The sequence below is a fragment of the Dendrobates tinctorius genome, unplaced genomic scaffold (assembly GCF_039654945.1).
Source record: "Dendrobates tinctorius isolate UK_male_01 unplaced genomic scaffold, ASM3965494v1 ptg000011l, whole genome shotgun sequence".
In the NCBI taxonomy this organism is placed as follows: Eukaryota; Metazoa; Chordata; class Amphibia; order Anura; family Dendrobatidae; genus Dendrobates; species Dendrobates tinctorius.
The window spans coordinates 38167347-38188987 of NW_027361679.1; the positions used below are offsets into that span (position 1 = coordinate 38167347).

A 21641-nucleotide genomic window follows, 5' to 3' on the forward strand; every position below is an offset into this window, starting at 1 on the left:
ACACCCATGTCTGTTTTTAAGTATTGTTTTCTAGTACTAGGATTTTTATTGGTTAATATGATACAGTTGAATGTTCGGGATCAGCCCCAACATGGGAGGTGGCAGGGTCAGTTAATAAGGGGGGCACTTCTTGGTTTTAGTGAGACAGATGAGAGTTAGAGATTAGATTGTAAAATAAAGTGCTAGCAGGAGTTCAAGCCCACAGGGCTGAAGGGCACGAGAAGTATGAACTATTTGGCAGTATGAGAACATCGGCAGCTGTCTTCAGTGGACATTCCTGTAACAGCACAAAGTAGGCACTGAGAAGCATACCTTATTCTCTTCGTACAAGGGGAAGCCAAACAGGGAGACGCGTGAAGAAGACGGGATGGGTCTTATGGAAACTGTGAAGCCAGATGGAGTATCTCAGAGGACCAAGAGAGCCATTAAGGAAAGGGATAGAGACAGAACAAACAGAGAATGTGGAAGCGTACTGTGCTGTAACATCACTTGAACTCAAGATGCTAAGTAAAGTTGTGCTGTTTGTTAAAAAGCGAGTGTCCCCTGATTTGTGTGCGTGGATGTTCCTGGATCCAGGAGCCTGGAGACAAGGCAGGAATCGGGACACTGTTTATTTATAGGGAGCCAGTGTGTTGGCACACAGCAGCCCTTTGCCCATGACTACCACTCTGCGCTCCTTACAACTTGGCATAGTGGGCAGAATCCACAATCCTTGCGTAAAGAAAGTGGAGGAATCCCTGAAGCAGTCAAGATGGCAGCCATTAGAAGTCCCAACATGGTGGATGATGGCAATCTCCGCCCATTGTGGGCGTTCTGACAGCAAAATGGAGCAAAAATCTGCGTGGTCTGGGTAATGTCCTGTGCCCAGATGTTGGACCATCGTGAGTGGTGCCTGTGGCGAAGAAAGAAGAAACCCCGCTCATTGCTGCAAGTCTCTGAAGAACGGGCAGTAACTTGGAAAGAATGGATGGAGTTGCCGGAAGTGACCCCACCCTTGTGCTGAGAAGCTCGTCGACATTGTAGGAGAAGACAGCGAACAACATGCAGTGCCCCAGCATGTCCTTCAGCGGTGGCATTGGCCGCGTGAACTGGGAGCGGTGCATGGCGAGCCAGGAGTGGGCACAGCGGCCTGAAGGACTCCTTGCAGGAACCCATGATGGAGGTCCCTTTGACGCAGCCAGGGGCAGTCATGGCTGTGGAGTCAAATAGGTGGTGAATACACATAAGTCCCCAAGCCCAAAAGCCCCTGCCTACCATGTATGTGGAGGAGGTCTCGGTACCAACCCCAAAGGATGTGAGATGGGTAGCGGTGGTGATAGAAGAGAAAAAGTGGCAGGAGAAATTAATACCGATGGAGTTACAGCATCCTGGGGGAGGAGCAATAGCGAGCTGGATGACATGCGGCAATGTTCAACATTTTAATATGGCTCACGGCTCGTCATTGAGATAGGAACCAGTGACAGAGTCTATGTAAATACTGGGTCCATCTGGTTTCAGCGGCTGCTACAGGAGTGGGATCTCGTGTCCTTTATAAAAGAAGATGGGCATAGGGGTGGTATGCGGTTGCAGTCACTCTGATCTCGCCAGAGGAGGATCGGCGAGTGGCAGAGGTACAGGAGACTGCGCAGCCACAGGCAGTGAGCGCCCCTCAAGTGATTCTCACCACCCCTAGGTCCCAAGACCCAGTTCCCCAACAAGCACCAGCAGTATACCACCAAAGCGGGAGCCATACCTAAGTGGCAGAGTCCAACACTCCCGGGAGAATGAGTTCGGAGAGGGAGTGGGGATTCAACATCCTGTGACTCCTGTCCGGGCACGTATATCATCTGACAGGGCCCGGGAGTGGCCATTTACTTTGGACATAAATTTAAGGAGACCCTTGTCTGAATGTGGCTGCTTTAAAGTTAAAATGGCATCCGGAAGTCAGCATGCTAGTTGCACAAATTGTGACTGTTCTTTCTCCCGGAGGGCAGGAAGCCCTAAAATGTGCCAGAATCCACTGGTACTGGCTAGAGTGGCCAAAGGTTCTTTTGTTTGCGATTTGTTGATTTTTTTTCCCCTTATCCAGCCCCTGCTGGATTGCAGGACTATCAGCTCTTAAAGAACCAGAAACCCTAGTGGCCCTATGGACTGTGTGCAACTGCCACATGGACTCTGTCCCATTGTCCCCATGAACTGCCTAATGTGTACCATGAAGTTTTCCCCAGAGACTGCTGTGTAGAACTGCATTTGCTAAAGAAAAAATTACAGACATTCTGTGTCAGAGTCCTCAGAGCAGTGGGACTGGGGTCATGTGTAACCATATGAAAAATGGATGTCCTGATGCCCATGCCGGATTACAGAAGGTCTGTGCCCATGGACAATTGGGCGATTATTAAACCGGCCCTTTGGCCCATACAAGTAACAAAGAACTTGAACTTATTGTTCCAGGGTCCCAATCGAGTGGGAGCGGGTCCAGTCCTGACCAGGAGCAGGGTCAATGATTCTCGATAAGATAAAGGACGCTTGTTGTCTACTAAGAAAGAAAATGTTTTAAATATGTTTTAAATATGGTTTTATGCATTTTTTAATATTTTTGTGTCTTACAGTTACTGATATGGTCGGCAACATCCATATTTTAGAAGGGTGGTATGTACGAGTGTGGCAGGAGCTGTCATATGCCTCTCCCTCTCAAAACAGTGTATGAACAAAGTGTGTGATTTTATTGAATTTTTGTGACTGTATTAATATGTGAAACTTCGTAGAGTTGTATAGGCACTAATGTGTGCGGTTAATTTAATGTACTGTGATAAATGTATAATGTGATTTATATATATATAGTATATAAGGAAAGTACAGGGTTATAGATAGGACATAGATATAGCATTGGACACACTGATTAAGTTAGAAAGGGGAAAGATTCAGTTGTTTCTGGTTCGGTAGTTGCTCCCTTAGTCATAGGATGTTATAAAAAAGGATGTTCCCGCTTCCTCAGTTGTGGGCATACTAGATATAGTCAGTAGGAAGTAAATTGCCAGGTTAAGATACAATTAAATGTTCGGGATCAGCCCCAACATGGGAGGGGGCAGGGTCAGTTAATAAGGAGAGAGAGAGCACTTCCCGGTTTTAGTGAGACAGATGAGAGTTAAAGATTAGAATTAAAAATAAAGTGTTAGCAGGAGTTCAAGGCCAGAGGTCTGGAGGCCATGAGAAATACTAACTTTTTGGCAGTATGAGAACATTGGCAACTGTCTTCAGCAGACATTCCTGTAACATCCGGGGCCTACGGTACAAACTAGGCACTAAGAAGCCTGTCTTATTTTCCTACAAGACATGTGAGGAAAACTGGAAAGGTCTTATGGAAACTGCAAAGTCGGATGGAGTATCCTGGGGGCCGAGGGAGCAATTAAGCGAAGGGATAGTTTGGGCGGAACAGACAACATGGAAAAGTACTGTGCAGTAACATCAATTGAACTCAAGATGCAAATTAAAGTTAACTGTTTGTGGATGGGATTAAGAGTAAAGTGTCAGTAAGTGTCACGAAACTAGGTAGGATATTAAAATCTAATGTTGCATGCACACCATTCAGGATATGAGGGAAAAACAAAGGAAACATGACTTCTTGTTGGAATCCTGGGGATACCTTACTCAGGGAGACCATTAAATATAATTCTTTAGAGTAGAGGGGAGGTAACGGTTTACAGACACACAACTACGACATAGTTCTTAGCTTAAGTTGATCACAAGGGTTTTATTCAAGCTTATTTTCATCACACAGAATCACTTCTCTTCATGCGATGCTTCATCAGCATACTGTATATGAAAGTCTTTTTACAGATAACTTCTCTTCACAGAAAACTTCTCTTCACACATAGTGTCTTAACCTAAGCAGAATTGTACCTTGCTCATACAGTGAGGTGGGGGATGGGGATGAGTCTGGTACTATAGTTGTCTTCTATCTTGAGGTAATAAAGATGCTCTTGGCTGTCGTGACTGCTTCTATGATTACAGCAATTGCTTCCCAAGAAGAACTGGTCTGTACAGCAAGTCCGACAGGAAACTCTCTAACACACACCTTACTCTTGGATTTTCAGGACACAGTACCAACTTTCCCAATATTCCCTGGGACTGAGCTAACCACTCTCCTGTTTGCTATAACCATCTTAACCTCTATAGTCGGTGGATGATTCTAAATCAACAGTGTAGCTTCTATCTGTCCCACTGACCTTGACATTACAATATTGAAAAACCATCTGGATATGATATCTGAATGGGCAAACAGTTGGCAAATTAGATTTAGTGATCATAAAGCACTTGCCAGTGCTCACCTGCATACCAGCCGTACCAGCTTGTATCTGCCATGCTCACCTTATACTAGCTGTACCAGTCTGCACCTGCTGTGCTCACCTGTGTACCTGCAGTATCAGCCTGCACCTGCCACGCACACCTGTATGCCAGCTGTACCAGCCTACACCTGCAGTTCTCACCTGTATATCAGCCTTACAAGCCTGCACCTACCAGTGCCTGCCGGTATACCAGTTGTTCCCGCCAGCACCTGTAGTTCCAGTGTTCTTGTCATGCATGCCTGTACCAGCTGTACTCTTCTTTTGGGCCATTCCATCATCCTGCCGCTCAGCTGCCTTGCGTCTGAGGTCTGTCCTGGTGTAGCATCTGGTGTCCATCTGGAGCCAAGTCTAACCCCACCATCAGGGGTTACCGTTACAGTAATGCACCTAGGATGGAGTAATCCTATTGCGGCACATACATTGAATGGGAGTATACTCGGGACTACAGAACAGGAGAAGGACTTGGGTATTCTGGTTACAAGTAAGCTGAGCAGCAGCACTAAATGTTAAGCAGCAGTCACAAAAGCATACACGATTTTAGGGTGTATAAAAAGAGAGATAAAATCCTGTGATCCCAACTTATTGTTCCAGCTTTATAAACCACTTGTGAGGCCACATCTAGAATATGGGATCCGGTTTTGGGCTCCACATTTTAAAAAGGGATATTCAGAAATTAGAGTCAGTTCAAAAATGGGTAACTAGATTATTACAAGGGATAGAAGACCTCTCATAGTAACATAGTTTTGAAGGCTGAAGGAAGACCTTATGTCCATCTAGTTCAGCCTATTTTTAGTGCAGCTGTTCTGCATTGTTGATCCTGGGGAAGGCAAATAACCCACAGAGTAGAAGCCAATTTTCTCCATAGGGAAAAAAATTCCTTCCCCTAAGCTGGGTCAACCATCTACCTATAATATTATGTTATTCGTAACCTTCTTTACTGTTACTCACAAGAAAAGCATCCATTCCTTTCTTAAATTCATTCAGTGAGCTGGCCATCACCACTTCCTCAGGAAGAGAATTCCAGAGCCTCACTGCTCTTACCGTGAAGAACCCTCTTCTATGCTGGTGCAGAAATTGTCTTTCCTCCAAACGAAGAGAATGCCCCCTTGTTCTTGTCACAGTCCTTGGTACAAACAGTTCATTGGAGAGATCTCTGTATTGCCCTCTGATAGACTTGTACATATATATTATGTCTCCCCTTAGTCTTCTCTTGTCTAGAGTAAATAGACCTAATTTTGATAACCTTTCTGGGTATTGTAGTGAACCAACTCCATTTATCATTTTAGTAGCCCAACTCATATGATGAAAGGTTGGAAAAGTTGGGCTTGTTTAGCTTAGCAAAAGGACGCCTCAGAGGAGATCTTATTTACATGTATAAATTATATGTGTGGTCAGTACAAAGGACTGGCACATAGCTTATTCCATCCAAAGACCATACTTAGGACAAGGGGACACTCATACGGATGCGGTAAAGGCAATTCTGGCAGCTAATTATGAAAGAGTTCTTTGCAGCTAGAGCAGTCAGACTGTGGAATGCCCTACCACAAGAGGTAGTAATAGCAGACACTAACAGCTTGTAAAAAAGGGCTTGCTGATTTCCTCAATACACATAACATTTTGGATTATAATTTATTTAGTGACAAAATGTACAATTGGTGGAGAAAGGTTGAACTTGGACCTAGGTCTTTTTTCAACTATGTAAAGTAGGGTCAGTTTAATTGAAGGCTCTGGTGGATGCCAGAATACTGGGATCCTGTCATTACACCAATCCTATGTCATTTCACTCAAGTTTTGAACTAGTAAAACAATCTTATACACAGATATAGATAGATAGATGATAGTAACAAATTTATCACGCTGCGAGTGCTGACATCAGTACATCGGCTATGAACTCCGATAACCTTACTGACATCAGCACTCATTGCAGCCGCTGGATTCTGTCATTGCGTTCTGCCTGCTGTAACGAGCGGTCACATTACTGTGCACCCATGTGTAGCAGAGTCGGGACTCGTCATAGGACGTGGTATAGATTTATGGTGGACCTCTTTGGATTATTTTTTTTTAAGGTAATAAATGGGTAAAAGAGGGTCAGGATTGCTTTTTACAATTAAAGCACTTTTATCTGTGTTTGGTTATTTCTTTTAACTGTGGGGTTAGTAATGGGTGTTTCTTATAGATGCCTCTCCATTACTAACCCCTGTGCTTGATGTCAGCAGACATTACAAAGCTGAAATCAACCCCAAAACCATTGCGATGCTAGCCAACACACCAGTAGAAGTGGGAAGAGCCAAGGATGAGAGCCAGAATTGGCGTATCTAATGGATGCGACATTTCTGGGGCAGCTGAGGGCTGGTGTTATTAGTCTGGTAGATGTCAATATCCATGGCCCCTTCTCAGCCTATTAATATAAGCCCACAGCTGTCTGCTTAGCATTTGCTGGTTACTAAAAATAGTAGGGACTGTATGTCATTTTTTGGGGGGCTCCCTTCCTTTTTAATAACTAGTATAGGCTATGAAGAGCTGGCTATGAAGAGCTGAATATTAATAGCCTGGGAAGATCCGTGGATATTGGCCCCTTCCCAGAATAATAACACCAGTTCACATCTGCCTGTTTCCCTCAGCTGGTTTTTCAAAATAAGGGGGACCCAGTGCCATTGTTTCTTTTAATTTTTTATTTATTTATTAGCTAAATACTTGTACAGTAAACTACACACACACTGCACTAATTATATATCTCACTGACATTTTTCTATCTATTCTATCTAACTATTCTATCTGTTCTATTCTGACTGTTCACACTGTGAATTTACTGTACTGTTCTCGGCTGATGAAATGTTGGGTTTGTTATGAGATGAGTGCGTAAAAATCAGGTGGCATACGTATGGTCTGTGTGCCGTGCAATTTTTTTCTCGCACCCATTGACTTGCATTGGTGAGTCTTGGCTGTTTTATGCTGCAGCAGCATGCTGTAAATTTTTCCTCACCCCAATTTCAGGTGAGGAAAAACTTGCAGATGAACACTGCATAACTGAATAACATTGTTGGTAGTGCAATGCGATTTTTGTTCTCACATTGCACTCGCCAATTTTATACACAGAAGTGAGTGAAGTCTTAGAGTCAGAGGCGCCTGATTCATAAAGAATTACCTTGTGCCTCGCCAAAAATCTTACTCCAGGCAGTGACTGGAGTAAGATTTGTGGCATAAAGAATATCACCACCCATCGTGTATTTGATGAGCGTGGATTACCATACCCAATTACGCATCCACCCACTTTATCAGAGCTGGGCAAAAATATTGTGAAACTGGTAAAAGTCACAACATTTTCGTGCAGCTACATGTTGTACAAAACATGAACTTCTGGCATAAAAACTATGATGAATCGTGGCATAAATTTACATACTGTAATGGAGAGTCATATTTCAGGAATGGAGAGGTGTAGGAACAAAGGGAATGCAATGTCAGTATAATGAGAACAGTGGCATTTACATCAGGTAAAATATTGCATATTTATAACAAGTTACAGTTCCTCTTTAAAGAGATGAAAATATTTCACTCAATCACCATCATCAGTAAATAGTATTTAGATGTAGGAAGTTTTAAACCTTATCAGCAGCTTGACCGATGTCCTCACGTTTGCTGCAGTCCACCACATACGTGTATACTTTGGCTCCAAGTTTTATGCATTGTGCAGCAGTTTCCTCAACACCATTCTGTCAAGAAAAGAAAAGAATTCACAACACTCATTAGCAAATACTAACAAGATGATTATGTGTATGATGCATTAATTACATGCTCCACTATTCAGGCATACTTGCAATGAAAAGATTGGCATCCAGGCCGACTTCTGTATTTTTTCAGATCTGCCAAAACTATTTGACACTTGGGTTGAGTTACTTTGGCAGTGAGTGGCAGTGAACTACACGGAACATTATTTCTGCTATGCAAGAAATCTGAAAGATGTAGACATACTCCATACAACTAACCTAAAGCAAATGTATTGCCTACATTGCTTCACTATGGCCTTTTGGCTAGTACCTCCACATTTCGGGATATCAAATTCATCTGATTAGCCTTAAACTTACCTTATTAAAGGATGAAACAAGCTGTGCAGATAAAATTGAGATTATTATACTTAAACAGGGACCAGTTGTATGAAGATTTTTTGTTAAAGGGAACCTGTCAGCAGGATTGTGCACAGTAACCTACAGACAGTGTCAGGTCGGCGCCGTTATACTGATTAAAATGATACCTTGGATAATGAAATCCGTCTTGTGGTTGTTGTTTAATCTTTATTTTCAGTTTTCAGTTAATGATATTCTCGTGCTCTGGGGTGGGCCCGTGGGGGGATCTTTATGTGGTGCTCTTCTTAGCTATTCATCAGTGACTGCATAGAATATACTTTGAAAAAAAAAATGACATTCAGCCGGCGGTAGCACCTGCGCTGTAGCATGACCACATGTATAATGTCCATTTAATTACTATATTTGGTGATATAAATTATTATAAAATATTCACTCTCAAAATGGCATCGGCCGCGCCTGCGCAGTAGCATCTGTTAGCGATCTGATAGATGCTACTGTGCAGATGCTGTCGGCATCATTTTGCTAGAGGAAAAAAAATTGTCAACATCAAGATGGCATCGGCGGCGCCTGCGCAGTAGCATCTATCTGATCATCGATAGATGGTACTGCACAGCTGCGGCCGGCTCCATTTTGAGAGAGAATTTTTTTCTGAATAAAGTTATATCACCTGTAAGGTAGCGCTGTCGTTCAAGTAGGGGATACTCGCTTAGCAGCCACAAAACCAGATCCGGCATGGGTTTTCCATAAAACAATCATAGTCCATGCGGTTAATTAGGCATCATAAACCCACAGCAGTAACATAAACTTCACTTAATCAGCATAGCGTCCATGACAGAGTTCAACTCTGTAATCCCTGTGGCCACACAGGTTATGCATACACAGGCTCTTCAGCCTCAGTTATCTCACCCGTCAGGGTTCACTCATGGTTCCTTCACCGTGCTGCAGACGTCCACTCCCCCCAGGGAATTACCAGGCACGTGCAGCCATTACACACACAGCATTCACTTGCTGTTAGAAGGCAGCCCCATCTCTCTCAGACGGGACCTTCCAAAACGGACCAACCAGGTCCCTGCATTCACTCCATGTGACCTACCCTTGCCACCTTATATGGTCCGTAGCCACGCCCACCGGGTCACATGGCTATGACCTCATCACAGGTCCTTCAACCACTCATACACACTTTACAATAGCGTTCTTAAACACACCCCCTGGGTGGGTTTGTAGGTAACTGGGCCGCAGTATCACTGCTGATCAACACACACATAAGTCTCCATCTCAAGGCCACCCACCTTGAGATACATAACAGTCATTCAGGATTCTGCCATTCATCCTCTCTCCTAGGACATCCACACAGCACCCCCTAGCGGTTACAGTGGTCACTACACCACATACCTCCCCCCTCTGTTCAAACTTGTGGGGTTGAACACACAACAATACACCAGGATCTCTAGACTGGGCACTCATTACACCTTGCCTCACAGGTCAAGAGAACCGTCTCCGTCCGTCATACGGCCTCATCTCTACGTTAGGCCTCCCCTGCCCCCAGCGGTCAGAATATCGGTCCTGATCTTTAGCCCTCCAGACACAGTCTGTCTGCGTCATCAGACACTGTTTAGTCATCACATTCCTCTCCTCGTCTGTTCCGCTCCCCAACCAGCTCCCCCAGTTGGTACGGTCATAAGTCTTAGTTAAGCCTACTGTCTGGCCTGAGTCTGACTCAATCAGCGTCTCACAGGAACTACGATCTCTCAGCTTCATCCTGCCAGTTGAACTACCACTTGCTGACATTCTTCGGCCATTTGCCATGTCACTTCTTGGAGGAATCCTTCGGGTCCTTACATCTTAGGTCGAAGGCGGCCGCCACCTGGTGTTCCATACCTCTTTATTGATTTGCCGACGGTCCAGCTTCAATTGCTCAATCTCTTGCAGGTACCCCACTCGATACTCCAAGAGCATCCAAAAGTCTCTCAGGCTTTCCACGGAGCCAACCACCATGATGGGAATCCTACCCTCTCCACTGGATACCTGGTCTTCATCATCAGGAGGGATCCTCATCCTCACCACACCGGAAATATTCACAAGGTCTTGCATTACCTTCCAGAGTCTTCCAATCATTCTCCCAATCAGACTTTTTGGTACCGGAATCACATCTTTCTGCAAACCCAGCCGATCCATGGCCTCCCTTGCTAACTCTAGGCGTTGATCAGCTTTCATATTACTCTGCCTAACCAGCTGTGTGGCGTGAAGACATTGCAGATGCATTTCTTTCAGGACACCTACTCGGTTTGATGTATCTTCTCTGGCTGATATTATCACCAACTGCTGAGACTCAGGTGCCCAGTGCATCTTACACGCTTTGACCGCCTCTTTGAAAGCCTCATGCACACCTTCCTCAGCACAGGCTTCTTGCATGTCTTCTGGTACATCAATCACAGACTTGAAGGTCGTGGTCTTGCTCTCTTCCTGGACCGGAGGCTCTGGCTTTACCATGGACACTTCCCTCACTACAGTTGACCCGACCGGATGACTGTCTTCTTCAGTTCTTAGCTCACCAACTTCACAAGATTTTAACATTCACGACCCTCTGCCAAGACGGGCACCGGCAGCTCCGTCCCACCACCAGTCAGACCCGGCTGCTGTACATCTCAGTCCAAGCTCTTCTCCCACAGAAGACCTTTTACTACTCCTCTGAGTTCTTCCGTCTCTTCCCTAAGGGTCTTGTTCATGTTTTGCCACGTTGACAGGTGACCTTTGAGGTCAGAGACTTCTTTCTCTAGCTCTTCTATTCTGTGCTCCCTTTCTCTCTCAGAGCCACAGTTACCCCCAGAGTCTGAGTCACCCCGGCCTGTCGAGTAATCCTTCCAGTTACCCACTAACCGTGTGAATACTTCAGCCGTCTTATCAGGTCACCATCAGTCCTGTCACGAAACATCAGATCCGTTTGTTGGGCAGACGTACCCCTTCGTCCAGTGACATCTACCTCTGACCTGTCCACATCAGGAACAGTCACCGTCTCAATACCTGTTAGCCCAACAGTAGAAACGTCTCCAGCCTCCTGCCATATGTCATCAAACACGACAACGTCCCGGCCCCTCTCCAAGGCATAGACTAAGTCCCGTGGTATCCCGCCCCCTTGGCACTCACCACCTATGGGCCCCTCAAACATCGCTCTGTCTACCGTATAGTTCACCGTGACCCCATGTTTACAGCGAACCTGGACCATTTTTTCGGTCAGACAGAAAGTGAGAGGAGATCCTGTCAGAGTCACCTGACACTTTGAGTCCAGCCGACCCGAGACTCCTTCTCGGTGCAGCATTACGGTACACACCTGTGGCCCGTCATTATCTGGAAAGAATATTCCACATTCAGGAAATAATATACACGAACATTGCTGTTCCGCTTTTGACACACTGGCCCCTTTCTGGACCACCCCAATTTGGGTCACTGCCCCCCTCTGGGACTCCACGCATTTTTGGGCTACCACCCCGATTTGGGTCACTGCCCCCCTCTGGGACTCCACCTTCTTTTGGGCTACCACCCCGATTTGGGCCACTGCCCCCTTTCGGGATCTTCCCATGTCCGTTCTACAGGTCTTCTCAGACCACAGTTCACACACCAGTTTATGTCTTTTTAACGATACCACACAAGTCCTTGCTGGCACCACCACAGCTCCTGCTGTCACCAATCTTCGACACCACTGGCTGCCGTTCACACATAGCGGCTGGTGTCACCTTCGTAACCCCGCCGAGTTACCGTAAGCCGCTTGTCCCCTTCGTAACCATGCCGAGTTACAGCAAGCCGCTTGTCACCTTCGTAACCCCGCCGAGTTACAGCAAGCCGCATGTCACCTTCTTGACTCCCACTGAGCCACCGCAGGCTAAGTTGAGAAAAGAAAAAAAACCACACAAAACTCACGTGTCCTGTCTGTGTGCTATTCAGGACGTTCCGTCTCCGCCTGAGACCGTCCAACACACAGGGCGCACCGAGTGCTATTCAGGGAGCAGCCCTCCTCCCAGGGTTTCCCAACACACCGGCCTCACCAGGTCCAGGGGCTTAGCAGGTGCTCTTCAGGACATCCATCTCCTCCTGAGACTGCCCAACACTCACGCCTCACCAGGTCCAAGGTCATACCACGTGCTCCAGGGATCTGATTCTTCTCCTAGAATCTCCCAACACTGACCCTCCAGGACCTTGCTCACTGAACCCTCCAGGTACACAGTCTTTCCCACTGACCCAGGTCTGTGCAACACGAACCCCTGTCCGTTACCTGTGTCGGCCACACAGGTCCTCGGGTACCTCTTCTCCACAGAGGCACCCATCAATCTCCAGTCTCTTTCTCACTGTCCCCGATCAGTACAACACGGCTTTCACGGCCGTCACCTGCTGGCCGCGCAGGTTCTCGGACCCCTCTACCGCAGAGGTGTCCTATAAGTCTCTTCCACTGACTCCAGTCAGCATATCACGCGGCTTTCCAGACCGTCGGCCCTCCTGGCTCAGCATTGACAGCACTGCAACATGCGTTTTTGGAAACCGTTGCCCTTAGCAACCAAATTTTGCAGTCCTCTTCTGTTGCTCCTAGCAACAAGGCTACAACATTGCCCATAGCATTCTCCACCAATTGTAAGGTAGCGCTGTCGTTCAAGTAGGGGATACTCGCTTAGCAGCCACAAAACCAGATCGTTGTAGTAAGGGCCCAGATTGGGGGGTGGTCCACTGCTTACTGTGACCAGATGATGCAAAGATGAGACGGAGGCAGATTTCAGTTGTAACAGGTCCGAGTTTATTGGCCATCCTCTTGACGACCGTAGCCATACACCGCAGTTCCTTTACAGCTCTCCGTATTCGGGCCCGGGTACCTTCACCTTTCCTTCTGTCATAGTGACGTTCCTCACGGATCTTTCGCTGGGGCTGTCCTAGACCAATCTACCGCCAACGCTTCACCTGCCCGAGGTCGTCGTCCAATCGGTACCTGCCGGGGCCTCGTCTGTCCTGCGGTCCGTTGTGTCAGGGCCACCCCCCTGACTTTCTCTTCCTGTCAGGCCCCTGGTCGAGCTCTCCACCATCGTCAGTCTTCTGTACTGAGTCTCTTCCACCTGAGCTCCTCCCGGGACTAGCCTAGCCTGGAACCCTGTCCTGTCCTATTTATCCCCTTTCTTGGGAATTTCCCTCCTGGGTTCTCATCTCCCCGCCCCCCATGACTAAGCGGTTTCCTAAGCCCTAAGCTGATGTCAAGTCCTGAACTACGCACCCCCTGCCATCTTGTGGTCAATTCTAGGTATTGCACTCCCTTTTCCACCTACCCCAAGCTGTCTCCAGTGCACAAACCATCCCTTCTCCCTCCGGTCAAGTCTGTCCGTCAAGTCACCTTCCCCACACTCCTCCTTCCTTTGTCTATTGTCATCCCCGACAATCGTACTCCCTACCTACGTCGTCCTGAAGCTTCTCCACCTTCTGTTGTCGGACCGGTTGTTGGGCCAAACCCGCCACACGCGGGGGGCGGAACCAAACCGGGAGCACCATGCTCCGAGCAGCCTACTGCTACTCGCCGGCGCGCACGCCACGTGACAACTTCTTTCAGGTTGGCGAGGTCCACCCGGACTACCCTATGGCGTGTACCTCCCACTACTCTCCCCTACTGCTTCCTTCAACTATCCGGAACGCCATGACCGAGGCCTTTCGCCCACCAGGTCATCGTTGGCACCCGCCCTTCCTTTTGGGGTGTACGTGGTGTCGGGGACCTGACTGACGGACCACTGTCTGGTTCGATATCTCTCGGCTCTTTGTCCTTCACTTAAAAAAGAGTCATGGTCGGCGTTTTTGTCACGTCTACCTCTTACCCGGGACCTGTTACACACATTTTTTTTTGTTACGCACACTACTCATTAAATCAACTTTTAGCATGTTGTTACTTCTACTTTAATACTTTAATAACAATAGGAGTTACTCAACCGGAGTAACCCCTTTTCTTTGTTTGTTTTTTAACTCCTTCTCCAAACACACTATTTCAAGCATAAAATGGAAGTACTCCCCCTTCCTTTAACATTAACACTTCTTCCTTCGCATCCCCGCTATATCAGGAGAAAACAATAAACAATAAAAACATTTTCCTTAACTTGGACGCATAACTGTCCTTTTAGGCCTGCACAACGGTGTAGCGAAATCCCGGTAGCCCAGGCCATCTCCTGACGGCGGATGTTGCGCCAATCCAGCAGGGAACCCGACAGCCGTGAGGTCCCCGGGGTGCTTGAAGTGTCTCTGTGAGGCCGCAACCGGAACCAAGGTGGCCGCGGGCACCAGCGAGTTGACTGCAGCCAAGGCCGCAGATGGAACAGCGGCGACCGCAGAGGCCGGTGAGTCAGCCGCGGCGGCCGGCGGCCCGTTTGCAGCGGTGACCTGGAGCGGGGTCGACATGGTGGCAGAGGCAGCAATGGGTATCGGCGAGCAGGCCGCAGCCGGAACCGTGAACGAGGCAGGGGCGGACGCGGGTGCTGCTGGGCAGGCCGCGGCCGGCGCCGCGAGTAAACCAGAGGCAGCCGCGGAGCAGGCCGCAACCAGGGCCGAAGACGGAGCAGCGGCGACTCAGCAAGGAGGCCGCGGAGACAAACGGCCCATCCTCCGCCGCGGACTGGAGCAAAGTCACAGCAGGCCGAGACGGGTAGGCCGTAGCTGGGGTGTGAAGTGCGGCAGGTGTGTCCGCGACGCGTGATGGGGTGCCCCCGAGTGGTGTGGCACGGGATCATTGGCAGAGGAGTCGGTCGACCCGGCGAGGGCCACAGAGTCATCCGGAGCCGGGGGACACTGGAGAGCGGGAGGCTGAGCGGGGAGGCCGAGGGCCAGTGTCTGGGCTCCGAGGCCTGTCTTGTGCACGGAGCGTGGGGATGGGATCTGGGCTGGGGCTGCGGCTCCCAGCAGGCTTTCCCGCAGCCCCTCCAACAGCCGTGGATCTTCAACCCGCCGTCCGGCAGGGCCAGACTCCAGGCCCGATGATTCCGCGGGGAGGCTCCCTGAAGATTCCTTCGGTGGCTGTTCCAGCGGGGCCCGTCGTCGCTCCTCTGATGACAGCCAATGATCCAGAAGCAAGTCTCAAATTTGTATTCCACAGGTGAGCAAACTTGTAATCCACAGGTGAGCCGCTCAAGTCCTTTTTGGGTTCTCCTGGCGCAGGCCTGCCGCGGAAGTTGTAGTATTGGTGGCGGCAATCCTGTCGACTATGCCAAATGTAGTAAGGGCCCAGATTGGGGGGTGGTCCACTGTTTACCGCGACCAGACGATGCAAAGATGAAGCGGAGGCAGATTTCAGTTGTAACAGGTCCAAGTTTATTGGCCGTCCTCCTGTAGCCATACACCGCAGTTCCTTTACAGCTCTCCGTATTCAGGCCTGGGTACCTTCACCTTTCCTTCTGCCGTAGTGAAGTTCCTCGTGGATCTTTCGCTGGGGCTGTCCTAGACCAATCTACCGCCAGCGCTTCACCTGCCCGAGGTCGTCGTCACGTCGGTACCCCTGGGGCCTCGTCTGTCCTGCGGTCCGTTGTGTCAGGACCACCCCCCTGACTGTCTCTTCCTGTCAGTACCCTGGTCGAGCTCTCCACCATCATCAGTCTTCTGTACTGAGTCTCTTCCACCTGAGCTCCTCCCGGAACTAGCCTAGCCTGGAACCCTGTCCTGTCCTATTTATCCCCTTTCTTGGCAATTTCCCTCCTGGGTCCTATCTCCCCGCCCCACATGACTAAGCGGTTTCCTAAGCCCTAAGCTGATGTCAAGTCTTGAACTACGCTCCCCCTGCCATCTTGTGGTCAATTCTAGGTATTGCACTCCCTTTTCCACCTACCCCCAGCTATCTCCAGTGCACAAACCATCCCTTCTCCCTCCAGTCAAGTCTGTCCGTCAAGTCACCTTCCCCACACTGTCTCCCCAGTTACCTGGAGACTTCTCCCTGACACATTGAAACAGCACCTCAGCAGTATCACTGCTGATCAACACACACATAAGTCTCCATCTCGAGGCCACCCACCTTGAGATACATAACAGTCATTCAGGATTCTGCCATTCATCCTCTCTCCTAGGACATCCACACAGCGCCCCCTAGCGGACACAGTGGTCACTACACCACACACCAAATATAATAATTAAATGGACATGATAGATGCGATCAATCTACAGCTCAGACACTGGCGCCTGCATGTTGAGTGTGATTTTTCTTTTCAAAACATATTATATTCTGTATGTAAAATAGGGGACAGGTCAGTGAGGGATCAGTGACCTGTCAGAAACCGTCAGTATGAGCACCACATAAAGACCACTCCCACCTCGGAGTATGAGAATCTCATTAACTGAAAACTAGAAATAAAGATCAAACAAGAACCACAAGACGGATTTCATCAATCCTGCGGACAGGTTCCCTTTAATGTTGGGTGGGTTGTTTTTGAAACTTGTATGGAGAAACTAATGTAATTTGTTGAATATCATTGCTGTTCAACAGGCAAGATTGAGTGTTAATCTATAGCTGAATCATGTGTCCTGTGTTTCCTCTATAATATTCTTAGGGACATAAGAGGAACACTTTAAAGAGTATAGAAAGGCTCTACTGTCACTTATCATCTACGGTGACAATTTCTGCAGTAATCAGGAATTGACATAGTTTCAAGAGTGAGTTTATGTATTATTTAAATATATATTCAATATACCATAGCCACCATAACATTAGATTAAAAGGTAAGATTAAGAACAACGTATTATAATAAAAAGTATATTTAGCTAAAAGGGAGTAAAAAGAAATAAAATTATCTCGTCACTTTCTCAATAGTCAGGTTCAATCCCTCAGGGGCCAATGTACCTAGTTTAAAAATCAAAAAACTTTCGCTATTAATTAAGCTGCTGTAGTGATCAGATACAGTATCTGGTATATAATCAATAATCATTAACTTTAATGATTTTGGGTCCTTCTGGTGCGTAGTTAGGAAATGTTTGGACAAATTGTGCAATGGAAGCCCATTCCGAATGTTCTGGCGATGCTTATTTAACCGCGCGTGCATGGTCTGTATGGTGCGGCCTGCATATTGGAGCTGCATTCCAATAAGTACACTATAAAAATTGATTGGCAGTTGACAAAATGATTAGTTTTATAACTAGTGCCCGTGGTATTTGATGTAAATTCCTTAACCCATTAATGATAGATGAGCAACACAGGGACTTTGCATTTCTACAGGCAAAACATCTGGAGTTCCTGGCTGATTGAGCCCCAGACCCAGTAGAGCTATTCAAAGTTGTATTGCTCAGTACAACAAGATTATGGAGAGTACGACTTCTTCTATAGACTGTTCTAGGCCGGACGGGGATATGTCCAGAGAGTATAGGGTCACCCTCCAGAATGAACCAATATTTCATCAGGAGTTTCTGTATCCTCAAATGTGATTGGTTAAACGTGGTGATAGGCTCCATTTTGCAAAATCGGAAGTGGAAGGACCATTGGTTTTCTTATTTTTAATCTTATCTATACAGTCCTTCTGGGAAAACGATTTAACTTTTAAAAAGGATCCTGGACCAATTTTTTTGGGTAGCCTTTATTTTGAAAACGTTGTTTCAAAACATTAGCTTCAATATGAAAATCAGTGTCCCTAGTGCATTTCTTCCTGATTCTCCAATCTTGCCCATATGGGATGTTGAGAATCCACTTAGAGAGGTGGCCGCTGTTAAAACTTAAATACAGTGCTTTGCGAAAGTGTTCGGCCTCCTGGAACTTTTTAACCTTTTCCCACATATCATGCTTCAAACATAAAGATACCAAATGTAAATTTTTGGTGAAGAATCAACAAGTGGGACACAATTGTGAAGTTGAACGAAATTTATTGGTTATTTCAAATTTTTGTGCAAATTCAAAAACTGAAAAGTGGGGCATGTAATATTATTCGGCCCCTTTAACTTAATACTTTGTTGCGCCACCTTTTGCTGCGATTACAGCTGCAAGTCGCTTGGGGTATGTCTCTATCAGTTTTGTACATCGAGACACTGAAATTCTTGCCCATTCTTCCTTGGCAAATGGCTCGAGCTCTGTGAGGTTTGATGGAGATCGTTTATGAACAGCAGTTTTCAGCACTTTCCACAGATTCTCAATTGGATTCAGGTCTGGACTTTGACTTGGCCATTCTATCACCTGGATACGTTTATTTGTGAACCATTCCATTGTAGATTTTGCTTTATGTTTGGGATCATTGTCTTGTTGGAAGACAAGTCTCCGTCCCAGTCTCAGGTCTTTTGCAGACTCCAACAGGTTTTCTTCAAGAATGGTCCTGTATTTGGCTCCATCCATCTTCTCATCAATTTTAACCATCTTCCCTGTCCCTGCTGAAGAAAAGCAGCCCCAAACCATGGTGCTGCCACCACCATGTTTGACAGTGGGGATGGTGTGTTCAGGGTGATGAGCTGTGTTGCCTTTACACCAAGCATATCGTTTGGCATTGTTGCCAAAAAGTTCGATTTTGGTTTCATCTGACCAGAGCACCTTCTTCCACATGTTTGGTGTGTCTCCCAGGTGGCTTGTTGCAAACTTTAAGCAACAATTTTTATGGATATCTTTGAGAAATGGCTTTCTTCTTGACACTCTTCCATAAAGGCCAGATTTGTGCAGTGTACGACTGATTGTTGTCCTATGGAAAGACTGTCCTACCTCTGGTGTAGATCTCTGCAGTTCATCCAGAGTGATCATGGGCCTCTTGGCTGGATCTCTGATCAGTATTCTCCTTGTTTGAGATGAAAGTTTAGGGGGACGGCCAGGTCTTGGTAGATTTGCAGTGGTATGATACTCCTTCCATTTCAATATGATTGCTTGCACAGTGCTCCTTGGGATGTTTAAAGCTTTGGAAATCATTTTGTATCCAAATCCTGCTTTAAACTTCTCCACAACAGTATCACGGACCTTCCTGTTGTGTTCCTTGGTCTTCATGATGCTCTCTGTGCATCAAACAGAACCCTGAGACTATCACAGAGCAGGTGCATTTATACGGAGACCTGATTACACACAGGTGGATTGTAATTATCATCATTAGTCATTTAGGACAACATTGGATCATTCAGAGATCCACAATGAACTTCTGGAGTGAGTTTGCTGCACTGAAAATAAAGGGGCCGAATAATATTGCACCCCCCGCTTTTAAGTTTTTGAATTTCCACAATAATTTAAAATAACCAATAAATTTCATTCAACTTCACAATTGTGTTCCACTGGTTGTTGATTCATCACCAAAAATTTACATTTGGTATCTTTATGTTTGAAGCATGGAAAGGTTGAAAAGCTCCAGGGGGCCGAATACTTTTGCAAGGCACCGTAACTATTTACATCTACATTCTTAAAATGCGTGGATGTAAAGAAACGGCCTGTAGCGTCAACATGCACAACAAAATCCAGGAATTGTATAGATGTGCTCGACATGTTCGCGGTAAAGAAAAGGCCCCAGGGATTCATATTTAGAATCCAGACAAACTCAAAAGCTTCTATCTCCGTGCCGGTCCAAATTCCGAATAAGTTGTCAATGAAACGACGGTAATGGGCTATCTTGCCAATTGCCAAGTCTCCTCATACACAGATACAGGAAAACAGGAAATACAGTCATATGCTATCCCTGTGTGAGCCTCTGGGAGTTACTCTTTTCTTTCTTAACCCTACAAACAGCATACGAATCTAGCAACTGAACACTCATAGACAGGAATGGAGTTGTTTCACCAAACATATTGCAACACTGATCTTATTTGATAACCAATTGTTATAAAATATTATAGGTACGTCCACCAGATGGGGTTGTGACAGTCACAACTCTTACAAAAGCAAGTAAAGGCTGCAGCAGGACCACCAAGGAGATCCAATGCTATAAATGAGGAATACAGTGGTTCAGAGTCCAGACTGCCCAAGGTTCAAAGGTAGACTCAAACACAAAGGTGAAGCATGAATGTGGCTTATTGTGTTACACCTTGAAAAGTGTTGGCATAAAAAACACATTCATGCTTCACCTTTGTGTGTGATCGCACTTTTGAACCTTGGGCAACACAGGCTCTGAGCCACTATATTCCTCATTTATTGCATAGGTACTTTTTCTGTTTCTTAGAAAGTCCTGGATACCCCTTTTAAGGATCTTTCTTCTGTATAATATAAATTAACATAGAGCATTTGTCTAATATAATATGATTATCAGCAGTGCTCACAGCTTTACATATGGGAGTGTTTCAAGACTAGAGCAAGGAATATTGGAGAGTTCAAATTCCCATTGAATGACCTCTCGTCTGGATTTGTTATAACAAGCACTGGCTGTTTTGCAATAACTTGTAGTCTAGAGTCCATTCAGTGTCTGTGAACTGCCATAAACAGCAGTCTGTTCAAGGACTTTGATGAACCTGCTGTTTATTTAAGTACCTGCAGATTTTCAAAAGCACAGTTGATCTTTAAGAATGAGTAGTATGGATAGTTCCGGTACGTTTCTGAGAAATTGATATACGAGTAGCAAGTTGTCGAGCAGGTTTGGACATCTTGTGACTTAGATGACAAATTTATGGGTCAGAAACACTTTAAATATGTTGCATAGTAGCTTCAGTGTTTGTCAGAGGCCATTAGCTCAAAAAGGCTACCCCTTGACAGACTTAGCACTAACAACTTCGTCAAGCAGATTCCAGATGAACCCCGGCCTTCACTGTTTAACGACTGGACAGGGATTTGGACAGGGAATTGTTTCCAAGGAGGGACTGCTGACTAGAGGCAGGAGAAGGCTACCTACCTGGGTCAGAAAGAGGAATGACAAATGCAGAAACAGAAATCGGAAGCCATAGTCAGTGGAATAGCCAGGGTCAGACACCAGGTAATTGGTCAGAGGGTAGCCAAACAAACAGCGGTCGGAATCGGGGGGATAAAAGAAGTCTATGAACAAGAAAACACCAGAGTTCAGGAAGCCTTGAGGCACAATATCTGGCAACTGAAGCAGGACTCTGTGAGTTTACATAGGGTGTGGTATCATCCCATAGGCCACAGCAATTAGATGAATACACTTGATCTGCAGCACACCCATTATTCTGATTAAGTGGAAGTTAAACTAATCTCTGGCAAGACAGCGACTGCACTACTGGCTGCTACATCTTCTGTAGCACTAGCGCCACTCGCAGGGTGAATACGGCGGCACCTGTGACCAAAGCAGATGTAGCTAGAGCAAATCTGGTTAGAAATGCAACAGTAGCATCGCCTTATTGCAAGCAAAGT

General features: G+C 46.5%; 1 protein-coding gene across 1 annotated transcript in view; it reads right to left on the reverse strand.

Moving 5' to 3' along the window:
- LOC141046694 (17-beta-hydroxysteroid dehydrogenase 13-like) overlaps positions 1-21641 on the reverse strand; it is a 54233-nt gene that overhangs the window by 25094 nt on the left and 7498 nt on the right. Inside the window, exon 2 of the mRNA XM_073541290.1 lies at positions 7928-8035. Within this exon, the coding sequence (XP_073397391.1) occupies positions 7928-8035 (108 nt within the window). The remainder of the gene's footprint in view (positions 1-7927; positions 8036-21641) is intronic.